Source organism: Helicoverpa armigera, chromosome 27, assembly GCF_030705265.1.
Source record: "Helicoverpa armigera isolate CAAS_96S chromosome 27, ASM3070526v1, whole genome shotgun sequence".
Lineage (NCBI taxonomy): Eukaryota > Metazoa > Arthropoda > Insecta > Lepidoptera > Noctuidae > Helicoverpa > Helicoverpa armigera.
In genome coordinates, this window is record NC_087146.1 from 4,540,184 (window position 1) to 4,556,896 (window position 16,713).

Consider the following 16,713-nt stretch of genomic DNA (forward strand, 5'->3'; position numbering starts at 1 on the left):
CCTGGTATCATCCTTGAAGCTGGGTTCGGAGCGTGTCTGTATGGGCGAGTGGAGGAACCCGTCCAGCGAGCCCACGGGAGAACACATCAGCAATCCTGCATCTGTTGTGTTGAAGAAATAAATAGGGGGTCATTTCAGGACCAAGCGGGAATTTTCGAAAGAGTTACCGGTTACCGGTTTTGCAAATAATCAAATAAAATAAGCAAAGGGATCCAGAAGTGACTGAGGTTTTAGAGTCATTCTAAGCCCTATAGCAATGAGCCTTGAAACTCCCTCCCGGTTTTTAAAGCTGGCTGCAGACAATCAGCTTTAATTGCATATTTTAAACATGCACAAATTATTGGTTCGATATGAAAAATATTTCAATGCTGGACAGAACATTTATCGAAGAAGATTTTAAGCAGCTATTTTTTATCTGTGTGCTGAACGTAGTGCCTCTGGGACGCAGACGACCTCGATAGTTCCAAAAATAATATTATTAGCTTACTCTTGTTTTCCTGAGCATTTGGTGAGTGATATCCGTTGATGGGTACGATGGTGCCTGGTGGCATGGTCGGCTGGCATTGCATGCTCTCTGGGCTGCCTGTAATCAATCAAAAAAGATATTAAGTAATTAAATACATTTTGATAGCAATAATAATTAAAATAGTTTGTCCTAAAAATTTCCAGAATTTCTTACTAGATGTTTTCCGCGGTTTCAACGCATCCCAGGTCAAAGATAACGTAGCATTCTAATGCCATAAGAAATTTTCAAATTGGACCAATTGTTTGTCAGGTCATGCAAACTTTCCCCATTTTTTGAAATCAAAATATAAATCATGTTAATTGTAAATGTTCTTTGTGTGATCTAGAACACGCCATCTAGCGCTCATATGCCCGTATCACTAAGTGGACCAACGTGGCGCTACTCACCATGTTGCACGATCATATTCCCGTTATGTGGGGGGGACTGCTGACAGCTGCCCTCTTCCATGGCATCGCGGTTGCTGTCCACCACCATGCTCGTGATCTGTGTGAAAGGAATTAGCCAAACTGTAGGAGGTACTGAAATTAGTTTGACGATATAGTTATCGGCACGGATATTGAGCTCTCGGCGGAAGAGTGGGGATCGCTTTGCGCACTGTACACTTAAGGCAATAAACCAATAAATCACTTCTGCGCAAGTGAAGGTCTGGGCTCAATATCCTTGCCGATGCTTATAACCGGAAAACTGGGTATTTTAAAGATCATGGCACATGTGAACGCAGCTCTAACCTAGTGATTAACTTGTCATTTGAAGTTGACTCTTATATCGCATGTTATATAAAACATTTTACAAAGTTAAAACAGCGTCCAGCTACACAGCAATTTGAGACGTCGCCGTGCATGTGCCATGATCTTAAGAATTATATAGTTATTGAAAATTAAAGTACGAATCAATGGAAAAATCGTATTTTTATCTTTTGAAATTCCAATGATTGATTATTGAGACATATTTTTTAAGTAAGAATATTATAACTAAGAAATGCAAAAAGAGTTCGAGAGTAGTTTAAGCTAGCTATGAAATTCCAATGATTGATTATTGAGACATATTTTTTAAGTAAGAATATTATAACTAAGAAATGCAAAAAGAGTTCGAGAGTAGTTTAAGCTAGCTACCATGCAATACATTCTTCGTTTAGTTGTTTTCTTAATCTCCTATGTGATTTGTCCTAACATAACGTAAGAAATAAGTGTCCTTTCTTAGGCTTTTATTTATTCTCAGATCAGTATGGATGGCATTGTATTCTAACATATCGATTGTATTATCAAGCAAAAATTGATTTCTGTTATTTGTACTTTTTTGTCTGCATTTTATTTTTGTGTAGTCTATGCGTGATTTTCTGACAAATAAATGATTTTTTCCTTTTCTTTCTTTCTGTACTTAGACTTTTTAATGCGGTCTGAAATCGTAGCTTGATATTTAAAATGGTCCAAACTACAAACTATTTGGACAGTATCTCAATGTTGCGCATTTATATTTTCCAGTATAGGAAAGGCCTTATACGGAAAAACAGTACTAAAAAGAGGGCTAAAAGCAAAGATTTTACAGAAAGGAATATCGACAATGATTGTTACAGGAAAAAATATCTATAAAGTCAAAGCAATATAGGACCAAGCCACATACACAAATACAGACAGAAAAATACTTAAAAATGAAAATAAGTGCATTGAAATATTAAATAATTTTTGAAAGTTTTTTCTGTGCAAATAAAATAGGGATTTCCTACAACATAGAAACAGATAGTGGATGCACTAACAAGACATTAGCATTGGTTTACTGCCGTTTTCAATATTCTATCTAACCACTGATTTGGTTACTAAAGATAGGAATGTGCCATTAGTTGTGAGGCTAATGTCAGAAATCTATCTCTGGTAAGCTAGTAAGCAGATAGAATATTGGAACTGCAGTAAGAGAAAGGAACAAGAAGGTTTGATAGCAATATCGCGAAAGGTGAGATCTAAGAAGGTAACATATCCACCTCCCATATATTCTTGAAATCCCTGTCAGAAACCGCCTGGCTCTGGTGTAACTCGGTAAAATCCACACTGATCTGAGAATTAAAAAGAAAACCATGGTGTATCAACTGTTTCTTGCCCGTTCTTCTCCATAGGAAGCTAGTCTTAGAATGGACAACTTGCATCATACTTTTTGACGTTCATGAGTGCTTGTAAAGGCCTAAATGAAATAATAATGATACACTTTATTCGCACGCAAGTGTAACGGCTGTTGGGAAACATGAGGGGTCGTTTTTTTGACACGCAGTGTAGGGTAAGGATGTGTGTGTGAAATTATGGTAGTAGTGCTTTTAAACTATTATGTGATGATCTATCTTTTTATTTGCGGTAAATTTTCGTTCTAACTCATCATCTCCGGGGCCTTTTCCCAGCTATGTTGGGGTCGGCTTCCAGTCTAACCCGATGCAGCTGAGTACCAGTGCTTTACAAGGAGCATCTGCCTATCTGACCCTCTCAACCCACTACCCAGTTATACTCAGGCAACCCAATACCTCTAGGCAACACTGGTTGTAAGAATGACTGGCTTCTGACTACCTGTAATGACTGCCAACGATGCTCAATGACAGACAATTTATAAATATGACGGCGCCACCGTCGATGTGTCAACCGTCGATCTGTCAACGGTGGACCTTATATAAAGCGGCGCGCGCACGACTCGGGTCATTCGTTCGCCGACCGTTGCCGAGTGCACACCTCCCACAAATTCGTGATAATTTATTTCGTTAATATTAATTGTAGTGACTAATATTGTGTTAATTGGAATAAACCAAGTGATTGTGTGAGAACCCCTTTGTTTTATTTAACGATGTCGGATCCTGACGCCGACAAATACATATTTTTTTTGGGAAAAGTGATGTCCAAGGGCGTGTTCGTTGTTTTTATATAGTAAGAATATAATATGTTTCATGTCCTATTTTTTACCGGCAAACAGAAGAAATTTTCTTAGCAAATGATCACTGTTAGATATTATGGCATTTCACCAGTCTCTACAAAGAATAATGACTTAAGTACATGTAACTCGACAAACTGTTTTTCAGATGTAACTTTGAAGCATTTTATGTATCTTTGCAAAAACTATAATTGAAAAGCTGTTTAATTTATAGAGATTTAATGTAAAATCCATTAGTTTGGTCCTCGAGAAGCAAAAGAAGACATATATTTAAGTTGCGTTTTGTATGCCAGTTGCCGATTGCACATGCCGTGACTGCATTAAATAGGCTGTAGCTGCAATACTGGTTTGTATGTATATAAAACCGTTTGGATAGAAGAGGCAGCAGCACGCCCTCTGATATCGACCGATTTCATGCAGTCACTTTTTTCACTAATTTCATTCAAAACGTACCGTTATATTTAAATCTGCCAAATACCCAAGCAGTTCAAGCACCCAGAAATTCCGTAGCTTCATACCTGTCTATCATCAGGTCTTCTCGGCGGCCACACGCGTCGTGGCGGAGACAGCACAGCGCCAGTCGGAGAAGGAGCCTCCTGCTTGAAGACTGCCAGAGACGGCAGCGACAGCAGCGCCTCGCTGCGGTAAGGGAGAGTACTGAGTGGTGAGTGTTTTGGAAGTTCGATAAGAGATGGCGCTGTATGTATTTTTTTTATATACAGATAATTTATTTTCTGAAAGTGTGTTTTCGAAAACAGAGGTAAACAGAGGAACATAAAATTCGATCAATTTTGTGTAAAAGGTCAACAGAAGAGTACTGTTTCAAGTAGATAGGCGATTATACGGAAAAATATTGATATGTTTATTACATAGATTGATGAATTTATTGTATTCAGTAAAGAATCCCAAGCACAGTCACATCTGAGGTGCAGTAAGGTTAAAAACCCAGAATATATAAGTAATATTGTGAAGCTGAAGAGTATGTTGTTTTGATTGCTTGGATCCAATCCACTCATCTCAAGAACTACTGTTCCGATTTGAAAAAAAATCAGTGTTTGAGGAAGGAGGTAGGCTGTTAGATTTTATGTTAGTGTTCTCGAAGTATCTGGTAGCGAAAGCTAATTCTAAATTACTTGACAAGTTATAGTGAAACTCACTTCATAGACAGCTCTCCGGGCAGATCCAGATCCAGGTCATTGACCTGCCAGCCGGGAGACATGTGTGAAGAAGACGAGCTGGTGCCGCTGCCGCCCATATCGCTCAGAGCCGCTGGAGAAAGACAAGGGTGTGATGAGTAAAATATACAAACAATTATTACAACACTAACAAATACAAGATGAAGACAATTTTTAGCCGCCTGCAAAACGCTTTTAGGGTTTGAAATAATGGATTTTGTAATCTTCCTGGTTCTTTAAATAAGTTACCGAAAGTTACCTAAACCTTAAACATAGATGGAGCCACAGTGTAACACATAAAGCGCTAGTATTTGAATGCAATATTAGCAGTTTTCAGATCTTGTGCTGGCAAATATGCAGTTCTGAAATGGACACGATAATTTTTGAAAAGTTCACCACCTTCTCCAAAATTAAAACTTGACAAAAGTTTCTAGATTTCAAAAATCAAAAGTATCTAAGAGTCGCCGCTTACGACCCACAAACACAAAGTGGTGGTTGTGGCCGGTAACTAAATACCTACCTCTACATACAATCTGATAAATCGAAGGTCCCTCAAAATTACACAAGGGAACGTGCACACGTTGATGTAATAACTACACGATCCAGAATAAGTCGGTTCATCATTATTAACTTATTGACCTCCGATATTACTTGTTTACGAACGGACCTTATCGGAATGACAGTCATTGTTTTTTAATATTTTTCTATTTAATATACCTCTTATTTGTTGTTGAAAGTGTAAATTTTGGCCCTCCTACATCATCATCTGTCAGGACTGTCTTGAATAATATCGGGCTCATACTTCTTCTTCCTCCTACCCTTATCGCAATTTTATTCTTGGTCGGCGCAGTATGTTTTCTCCTTCTATACTCTTCTATCTGCTGTCATCTCACAAGTATCTAACATTCTATCTATTACGCATGTCTTCCCCGGGTAAATGGGTTGAGAAGCTGCATCCGGTAAGACCAGAAGCCGACTCCAAGATAGTTTGGAAAAGGATCGGAAGAAGAAGTATGACAGACAGACAAAATATCTATCTCATTGATAATACCTGTTTATACCTAATTATCGACTCGGTTAGCAACAAATATAAATAGATACCCTAACTGCTCAACATTTTATCTTTATCTAAATAATATGCTCTCACGAAGCACCTAATTTAGATAAGGCGGGAAATCCCCCTAAAATAGTATAGATATTATTCCAAATTACATGACATTTAATCATCTTTGGCAGTCATTACGGGAAATCAGAAGCCAGAAAGTCTGACAACCAGTGTTACCAAGGGGTATCGTGTTGACCAGGTAACTGGGTTGAGGAGGTCAGATAGGCAGTCGCTCCATGTGGCCAACTGGTACCTACATAGATGCATCCGGTTAGACTGGACGCCGACACCTTTTCACAACTATGTTAGTTGGGAAAAGGCTAGATAGATGATGATGATACCTGTACCTATATCCAACATCAGATCTTCATAAAACCTTCAGTAAAGTCACCGATATAGCCCACCGGATTAGCAAGTTGAAGTGGCAATGGGCAGGCCATATTGCTCGAAGAGCAAATGGCTGATGAGGTCGAAAAGTGCTGGAGTGGAGACCACGGATTAGCAAGCGCAGCGTAGGACGTCCACCAACAAGGTGAACAGACGATCTTATAAAGGTCGCCGGAAGACGCTGGACGCAGGTCGCTTCCAACAGGTTTCTGTGGAGATCCAAGGGGGATGTTCAGCAGTGGACGTCCTATGGCTGAGATTATGATGATGATGAAAACCTTCAAGCAAGGTCTACAAGCCAACTCCTAAATACATAAACGACCTATCAATAAAGCTATTGAAACAACGAGCGATCCAGTACACGCCCTTATCTCGTACACTTTGACCCAGCGGAGCGGTGAACTAGTTGTAACTACTCCGTCTATCTGTGTCTCCCGACGAATTAATTTCTTGGTTAAATTACGACGATTAAAAGAATAATTAAAAGGGTTTTAAGGTATTTTCTAATAGTCTTTATCTGCCATCTGCCTAAATGTTTGCCAACTATGTTGGGGTCGGCTTCCAGTCTAACCGGATGCAGTTGAGTACCAGTGTTTTACATGGAATGCTTTTAGTATCTGACCTCAAACTAGTTACCCGGGTAACCCGATGAGATCAAAATCAAAATCAAAAGTCATTTATTCAAACTTGGCTGCAAAACAGCACTTTTCGAACGTCAAAAAAATAAATTTACAAAAGACAGCCCCCAAAACGCCCACCCTTCACCACTTCCTATGTGTTTTTGCTGGGAAGAAGAAGTGGCACAACAAACTCCCCAGCAACACATTTCTGTCTGTTAGGTTAGAAGAACCTTGAACATTGTTTGATATGTACATTTGTATACAATTTAATTTGTATATTACAATAGAGGACAATACAGTAAAAATAATTTATACACCACATGCTAGCTAGCACTCACCCTACATACCTTAACTAACTTAAGCATTGAATATGTTTGATAAATAGAAAATTATAGCCTCCAATTATTTACACTTAATGATGATATCCCTTGGTAAGAATGGTTGTCAGATTTTCAGGTTTCTTATTCAACCTTCAGCCGGAACTCTAGTAACGATTAGAATAGTAAAAGATGTATAACAATGATATTATTATGTATGTAGGTAAAGATATCACTCTAATTTGACATTAGATAATTACCACCATATCAGGACATTTTTGCTATAAGCTCAATAATTTGAATTTTATTCAAATTAAAAAATAATAATAATAGTAGATAATCTTTAAAACAAAGGCAACTCAATTTGAGTCTTACTTGTATATGTTAATTGAATGCATAAAATCCTCATCACTTAATAACAAAGAAAACCCCACCAATATGAAAGGTGGAATGTCTTGCCTTTTCGCAAATAACATGAAAATTAATAATTATCTAGGATTTTATTTACTCTGTCCCTTGCGCGACTGACCGAACTGAGAGGTCCGAAATTTTATTTATTTATTTATATCAAAACACAGCTAAATTTTATCTTTACAGGTACTTAGCCTAATAAGACAAAATTAGTTACATTGCACATACGAAAACTAAACATAATTGTGTCGAGGGTCTTAGGAAAGTTACTTAAAGCAGCTCCATGTCTAAAAGTTGGTGGTGTTAAACCCCCGTGCTTTGGAGGGCACGTAGAGCCGTCATTCTCGGTTGTTACCTAGTGGCAGTTTTTGTTACAATTCCACATCGGAGAATGTGAGGCAGATTTGAGAGAACTAATATAGATCCTGTAGGTCCTGTTAGGTGATTAAACCTGCAGCTTACAAAATTCCTCCTTAGTAATCGGTTCCAAAATACAGGACCCACCTTAAAATTATTATATACGATAGGATACTATCGAGTATTTTGTGGGAATAACTTAACAAGTTGTCCGCAGTCTTGTCAAACCGTCCTAATTTGAATTCAATAAGTATACATACTTCTGAAATCTAACACAGCTGACAGAATCTAGTCTTCCTATGCCATCATCCTGTTAATTATTGACAATAAGAATCAAATTGGCACTAAAAAAACAAGTATTAAAAACTACAATCACCAAGAACATGTAATAAGCAACATAATTGCAAAATTTTGCGCAATATCTCGCTTGGCACTACTCGTGTATGGAAAAGTACCAGTGGCACTATCTCGGTAGGCACTTGGTACCAACTCGCAGTTACGTAAGCCACCGATAAGTACCAATCTGCCACTAAAAGTGTCAACAGAGTCATTTGAACGTGTTACTACCTACTAAGTTTAAAACACAAATGATTGTGAATTGGGTTAATTTATATCAATTAAAGAAACGACGAATAAAAGAAGTAAATGGGACCGTTTACATACTAAAGAATTGTATACTAAAGACTCTTTAAATATGTTTTAATAAAACACCTGGTGGTATGGCTGTTTTTCATAATTTTAAAAATAACTTTTTTGGCAATGCAAAAATATTGCGTTTTCGTCATATTATTTCCGAATCAGACTTCCTCGTGAAAATGGCAGGTAACGACAACAGATTACCAGAAACTTTCCAAATAATCATTGTCCTAAAAATATAAAATTGTTATTAAAAAGTACCGTAAGCATTGTAAGTGATGCTGGCGAACGCATGCGCCCCAAACTCGGTGAACCTCCTTCCCTCCCTCGCTTCTCTCGCAGCAAACTGGAGAACCGCAGCAGCGGACACCCTGTCCTGCTGCTGAGCCGTATCCTCAACCATGTTCGACAGCTTGACGGCACACACCAACAGATGGCGCTACAACTCCCTTGCAAGTTCAGCTCGCCACCGCTAGATGGCGACGCAACGTTCCACAAAGTTTTCAAACCCCACTCAATAGATGGCGTTGTTTTCAATATTTCGAATGACAGAGGGCGCTAGTACTTTTAAATGACTTGTAGTGATATCACAGCCTTTTCTTGGAATTTTTGAAGTCACTGTCAGAAGTACCAGTCACAAAATGATAGTTTAAACGTCCATGTATTGGCTTGACTGACTATGATATTTCTGTGGTACTTCGTCGCGCTCAAAAAGTGTTCTAGTGTCATTTTACTGATAAAGTTTCGTTTTATCACTTCACTTGTGTTTTTAGAGTTTTTTTTTGCACTCACACTGTTAGATTATCTTTTCGTCCTATTTTATTTAGCCCCATAGTTTTTTCGATCGTAAGAGGTTGCAATTTGGGTTACTCCAATTTTCAGTCACTACTTATTAGTAAGAAAAGATCCGTTAGTTATATATTTATTGAGGCAACCAACCAATTCGTTAAATTCACAATACTGAATCCAATTCTTTTACAGCACCTGTCAGTCATTTCAAGAAATTTAATGGGTGGGTGAAATAGTAATAATATTTGCTAGTATAGTGGAAAGTCTGATTCCCACTTAGCAAGATTATTATCTTGTTCTAATGTTTAAACAATGTTCGTAAGCTTTTACATGAAGAATTGATTAAATACCTATTACTGACAAGATAAAACGAGGATAGCAACTATGGAAGTCTGTCACTCTTACCTACTTCGCAAGATTATATAAAGCTTGAAAATTTTTGACTTCAGGTCAGGCAGGCTGAGGGATTGATCGAAAGAGTTACCGCGGCTCTGGTACATAAAAGGCCTACGAAGGAACATTATGATTTTTAGTCAGTGAGAGTCTGACACCCCCTCTCGCTGCTAACCCACAGCGGGGTCATTAGATCATTTGAGCAAAAAATCTAGTACAGCGAGATCTACCACCCTTTTTTAGATGGGAAATCATCAGATAACCCCTATCGCAGTGGCTGCAACTTGTGGTATTGTTAGACTTTTGCCTTTTTCTATCTAAAACTTACTCGTGTTTCTTTTGAAGCCCCTTGTGTACCAAGGAATGATTAAAAATGAAAAAAATCTTCGCAGGCACCTGCATTTAAAAATTTTGGGCGTACGTTGTGATTAACGCTCATTCCTTCTCTGTATGAGAAGAGGCCTGTGCTCTGCAGTGGAACGATAAGAACATCGATAGTATAATTTTATATGTAAGGAGAAGGAAATAAATAATCGCCCAATCAAATACGTTTTACAAATCACCACAATTTTTTAAGACTTCCTTATCAAAAACGAAGTGATATAATTTATAAATATTTAATTTTGATATTGTAAACTGTTTTTTTAGTCAAGATATAATATGTTTTGCTTTGATTACAAAGTGACCCGAGATACATCGATATACGAATGAGTAGACAAAATAATGTTTTTTTACGTGACGATAATTTCATAATGTTTTTGTTTTTTTTTTTTGCAGTGCTAAGATGAAGGTTGCGAGAGACAAATTGGCTAAGTGCGAGTCGGACTTGTGCACTGAGATTGTTTTTTTCAAAAAGGTGGATTCAAAATTGAAAAGTATTTTTTCGCAAACCCTGCTTGCTCTAGTCGAAGACATATAAAATGTGACAGATACGGTAATATGCAAACATACAGGTGTTTTATTTAGATAAAGCTATGTTACGTCAGACTCGCGATAATTGAGCGTGATTTTGCTTCTTATGACAATAATATGTATTGTACATTGAAGCTAGTAAATATAGTACACGTTTCAAGTGTAGGTTTCTAGCATAAAAATGTATAGATGTCAGCACAAGTTTCTACAAACTGTCAAATTTCTTTAATGGATTTTCAGCTTTAACTCATAAGTGTAAGGTTCAATGTTGTTTGGGAATTTACTGATTTAAGTAGCTTGATGTGCTTGTCTGTATTTGTAAAAATAACCTTTTGGCAAAAAGGAAGTATGTAGAGAGGCGTGGTCTAACGTGCTAAGTGAATTAGGAGCAAATATTGTTGGTATTTAAGGTTGTGTTTTGTGTATAGTTTTCAAACTTTATGGCGGCTTGGGACATTATGCGAGTCGGTGTGTTTCTTAATTTCTCACTAATTAGGATTCCTAGCATGAACCACACTATTTTTTTTATTTTTTTTTAACGACGCAAAAATCATCAAATGACCCCTCACGCTGTGGGTTAGCAGCGGTGAGGGAGTGTCAGACTCTTACTGACTAAAAACCGTCGTGTTCCGTTATAGGCCTTTTATGTACCAGGGCCGCGGTATCTCGTTCGAACGACCCGCAGCGAACCACACTACCCCATGAATCAAACCATCTATTGGTGAAAACCGAATGTAAATCTGTGTATTGGTTTATTAATTAATTGGGATCATACAGATAGAGGTTCAGGAAAAGACCGACGGGTTAGTTACATTATTTATAACTCAATAAAGGCCGAGCATTTTCACTGAAAATGGTGGCTAAATAGCTTGGAACCAGGAGACAGGATATTTTTATCAGGGTACATGGGAAGTCGTTCCTTCAAGAAGCGGGTGAAACCGCCGGCAAAAGCTAGTTGTTTTATCACAAAAAGAACCTAAAACACACAATACATGTAAGAAAGGGACAGTACCTAAGAAATCTAAATATGAACAAATAAAGAGATTAATATTTGTCAAGTTTATCGTGCAAATTGTCGCTGAAGTCAAACGTCATAGATATTTAGCACGAACGAGTGTGAACTGAAGATTATTTATGGAAAATGCTTAATAAACAAGTTGGTATCTTTAGGACAATACCCGGATATTTTTGGAAGTATTTATGGAATAGTACACCCTCCATGTTTCATTTAAAAACCACTTTGCGCAACCGAAAATAGCTTATGTCCTTCCTCAGGGTCTGTGTAACATTACCGTATAAAACCATTTATATCGGTTCAGCAGATTTGGTATGAAAGCGCGACAGACAAAGTCACATAGAGAAAACTGCAAAGAATCTTTGGTAGTAATTATTTTCCGGATCTTAACTATGAGGCCTGCAAGTCTTAACAAGGGTTGTCCACGCTACTGAGTTGAGGAGGTCAGATAGGCTGTCGCTTCATGTAGCACACTGGTACTCAGCTGCATCCGGTTAGGTTAGACCAACAAAGTAGGGGAAAGACTTTGCAAATGATCAGGATCGGTAGAAGTAGTTACCTACTACTTCTAGCCAAACTTTTTGTCGTCACAGAAACTTGCGCGAGCCGCTGCGCAGAAACCAATTTTACGTATCAGAGGGGTAGCGCAGTAGTTTTTTTGTTAGTAGTTTCGGCAGTTTTTGAATGGGCCACACGTGCTTAGCACTCGTACTTAGAATTTTGTAAAGGACCACCATCAACTTTTGCAAGAACTTAACAAGAATCATTCTTTTAAGAACCAAATCAAAACCAGACCACCGTTATCAGCATTAACCTATAAATTACAACAAAATGTCCGCGTATCCAGTGAGCTGGTTTGTGTCAGGGGTCAGCCAGTATCATATACAGTTATTGCCATCGGCTTCAAACTGACAGACACGCGCGATGTCAAAGGTTGGTATTAATGAGTTGTGCCTATCTTAGAAGTGGATCTGTTTGATGGTTAATATGATCTGAGAGGTCTTAATTTTCGTCTTTGGAGCCTAAATATGTCCACTGCAGAAAAAAGGCATCCCCCAATTTGACGAAATGACCTCCTACTCTGGGTAGGTACTGTATGAGGGAATTTCAGACTGACTAAAACCCACCATGTTCCTTTTTAAGTTCTTTATGTACTAAGACAGCGGTAACTCTTTCGAACAATCCCGCAGGCCCGGCAGGTACGGACTAAGGAGATCAGCCAGCTGCGCAGGACTTATTATAGTGCATAAGTATTTGCGTAGACACAGGTGTACTCCCTATTCCTTCACTCTCATAGCGCGATGGGATGGCACCAGCCAAGAGAGATCAGGCGCAGGACCGACATTAACGTACTCTCCGATGCACGGGTGAATCAATCACCAACTCCCAGACTGCGGGCTGCTGTGTTCAAGTTTATAAAACCCACAAAGCGATTTCAGCCCGCCCTGGGAATCTGTGCCCTTGGCAAGACAGGTGATAATCAGACGTTGTGCGACTACTCGTAAGACTGACAAAAATAAACAAAGTAACAGACGGGAATGAACTTAATAATTTTACTGTCTTCTGCATTATGGAGAAAACTAAACAAAAACCGGATGACAGTATACAAGTTAGTGGAAATGTCACCACAAACACAATAAAACGAACAAACAAAGAAATGATTAAACTAAAACTTTATGATGATGCAATAAACTTAATAACTGGTTACGATAGTGGCCTCTCAGGTTAATTAACTCGACTATTAATTAACAGATTTTTGACAAGCGTAGACATGATCTATTTAAAAAATAGAAAACGTATCTACCTTTACCTAATCATATTGGGATCCAGTTTCAGTCGGATGCAGTACCAGTATGTTACATGGAGCGACTGCCTACCTCACTTCCTCCACCCGATTACCAGGGCAACCCGATTTCCTTGGTAAGTCTAATTGCCAGACTTTCTGACCTTCTCATCCCAGTTCCCTGGGCAACCCCTAGGTAAGAGTAATTGTCAGATTATATTGATTGATTATATAAATATTTCTTTCTTTTTTTTTCTTTACATAGATTATATTAAAAACTGCACCTACCACTGCTATTTCTCCACCACCCAAAGGTAGACTGGGAGAAAACGCCTAAGGCGTTAAGTCCGCCATTGTACTGTTTGTGCAAAAGTATATAAATAAATAAATAAATAAATTATCTGGCTTCCGACTACCCGTAACGTCTGCCAAAGATATTCAAATGATTGACGAGACCCACCAATTTAACGTGATATCACAGATTAGATTACTATAATATAGTAGTTAGTAGTAGTAGTTACTTCGGTGATATCTTCTAATGCTCACTCTTTTCGTCTGAATTGCTTCAGTTGTTTTGCCGAAAGAGCGTTACATTACAAACAAACACACATACATAATATTAGCGAAGATGATGTAAAATATTCACATAGTAACAAGATATAAGAAATGATACCGGTTTAAAGTTTACGAGGTTACGGATAACAAACTAGGAAATCATTATTTGTACGTGACAAAATTAAATAACAAAATGCTCTGATTTATCTTCAATATTAGCTTACTAAAATCCCTCGGTTTCGCCCGCGTTTTAAGGCATTATATATGCTACATTCTAACGGCCATTTCCATATCCTATCAATCTTTTCTTTGGCTTTCTGGACATAAGAAATTGACTGTAATTGTTTGGGACTGATGTCAATATTCTATCTCTAAGTAAAATCAACAGATCGATAGAATATTGGGAATGGCCGAAGTGTGTCTTGGAGACCAATGACTGAGCAAAGGAGATGATTACTTAGATTCAAGATCGTCTGCGATGGTCACCTGTCTGCCACATTCATGTAGATTATTTTCGAGCTATGTAAATATGTATGTTTGTATTTAGAAATACGAAAAAAAAACGTGACAGGTTTTTTTGTCTCATTAAAAGATATGTTCCACACCTCTTGATCCTTTAAATTTTCACACATATTACAGTTGTAGGCATCAAGAGATGTAGGCAGGTCTTTGCTGAGCCGTGGGACAGCTAAGGTTAGAAAAATAAATATCCTATCAGATAGTATATCCGTACAATGGCCCACCAAGGCCAAAGCCTGCCGGGTCTGCGGGTTTGTTCGATCGAGTTACCGCGGCATTGGTACATAAAGGGCTTAAGAAGGAGCATGGTCAGTAAGAGTCTGTCATTTCGTCGCGCTGCACCCACAGTGGCACGGGGAAGAAATAGTATACGTAAATAACATATGTAAGCAATCAATCTGACTTATTAACAAGGTTGGTTGCCTCTTAATACAGAAGATACTAACAAATATAAACAAACAAAAAAAAACATTATGAAATCCCAAAAGAGAATTTAAATAATATTTTTCTATCAATTTTACCATAAATGTCCTCTTTTCTATTTCAATATAAAACACACACAATTATTTAAAAACCACTGTCTTTTTACTACCACTAACACTAAACACTTTTTAGACGTGCGACGAAATAATCGCAAACACGTTTGTCGTTCGCGACGCGTGATGAGCCACTGTTTTGTGCGTTATATTCATAACTCATTACTGCATTATCAGTATTTGTCAAAGATTATTTTTATGTTACTTAAGTGTTGTTATTGTGCCTAAGAGTTGGTTTACTCTGAGAGGCTTAAGATGTTAATACTACTAATAAAAGACCATTCGAAATTCAGGTGATATTATAGTAGTCTTCACACTATTATTCTGAAAATACTTTCATCACTACTTGGGACCTACCTAGCAATAGTATGACTTAGGCAAGGCTTGTAACACAATCTTTTGATCTACGAAATCAGATGTTCTGTAAATGTAAGTAGGTATGTTTAATTGTAATAATATATTCCATATGTTAATTTATTTTAGAATAATCTTGTATGTTCACACATTAACTATTCATGAAATTCTGTCAAATGTAGGCACAAAACAAAACCCACACTGTCGTGTCTACACCTACATAATCTTTGTTCAGTCATCGCTGATTGGTAGACCAATATCAATAGCAGTTACGTATCGTTAAATAAAGAAATTTGTATCTGTCTGCTGTTTGTTTTGTGTAAAAATGTTAAAACTATTTATCAGTCAATGTAAGAGTAAATGGATATTTTGTCAGCCGCCATCATCTAGGTTAAAATGTATATCTTATAGTCAGTATAAAGTTCGTCTAATGTAAGATTATTTTTAGTTGTTTCTTTATGTAAATATGTGTATATTTGGTAATTGAGTAGAAGTTGAATTCTAGTTAAATTAAATTAGCATTCAAGACAATTTCATTAGACAGCAAACCCCAAAATGCCCACCATTTACAGCTTCCTAGTATTATGGCCGGGAAGAAGAAACTGCTGAGCTTCCCAGCAAATTTTCAGTTTTTTAATTCGAGTTACAAAATATAATTTCAAATAAAAAAGATAGTTTGAGATAAATTAAGGTAAGTAACATGTTACTAGTGGCTCCATCTATTATCTTGTATGCATACTTTTTAAGGATGCATTTTTATCTGAGTGGCATATTTAAAACCTTATTTTGAATATTATCTTAATTACTTTCAGTTTTATACATATTTCTCTCTTATTTTGATATAGTAAAATCATTTTTAAGAAATAAATGTTGCCAGGTTGGTTAAAGAGTTCCGATACCTCAGAAATATTTTACTACATGTTTCTTTGTAGGTAAAAAAAATACGATTCATAAGAGCTGAAATGCAGGGTGGTCTAAAAGCTGACATCAAACCGCAAAATGATACCGAGAATTATTTTGTTGTTAATTATGTTCAGTGACGACAAGAAGTTTGGGTATTGACCTAAGGCATGTTCCGTGATAGATTTTGCGGATTCACGTCAACTTTTGGACTATCCGACAAAAAAAAGAGTTTTATGTACTCACCCATAACCTTCTTAGGAGGCACCTTCCTCTGCTCCTTTTCCTCGCTATCATCCCTCCGCATCATCTTCCCCTCCCCCTGCCACTTCCGCTTCCTCCCTTCCCTCTCTTCCAAATACATCCCGAGTTCCTCTTCCCGACCAACCAGAGCTAATCTCACGCTAGACTCCCAAGTATAGGTATCTTCCTTCCGACTATCATGCATACTATAGTCCTTATCTACTAGATCATAAAATTCCATCACAATTTGGCCATGCCAACACAAAAGTCACTGAATGA

The 16,713-nt window shown here is 37.6% G+C and overlaps 1 protein-coding gene across 6 annotated transcripts in view; it reads right to left on the minus strand.

Moving 5' to 3' along the window:
- LOC110384610 (transcription factor CP2) overlaps window positions 1–16,675 on the minus strand; it is a 41,705-nt gene extending 25,030 nt beyond the window's left edge. The window contains exons 1-7 of one of the 6 annotated variants that reach the window (XM_064042154.1): window positions 16,438–16,675; window positions 4,585–4,696; window positions 3,946–4,066; window positions 2,502–2,573; window positions 913–1,009; window positions 488–583; window positions 2–101 (exon numbers count right to left, since the gene is read on the minus strand). In XM_064042154.1, the coding sequence (XP_063898224.1) occupies window positions 2–101; window positions 488–583; window positions 913–1,009; window positions 2,502–2,573; window positions 3,946–4,066; window positions 4,585–4,696; window positions 16,438–16,675 (836 nt within the window). Of the gene's footprint in view, window position 1; window positions 102–487; window positions 584–912; window positions 1,010–2,501; window positions 2,574–3,945; window positions 4,085–4,584; window positions 4,697–8,696; window positions 9,310–16,437 lie in introns of those variants that run through there. The other 5 variants (XM_064042153.1, XM_064042157.1, XM_064042158.1 and 2 more) reach the window with 5 other exon arrangements.
- Between the last annotated feature and the right edge of the window lie 38 nt (window positions 16,676–16,713).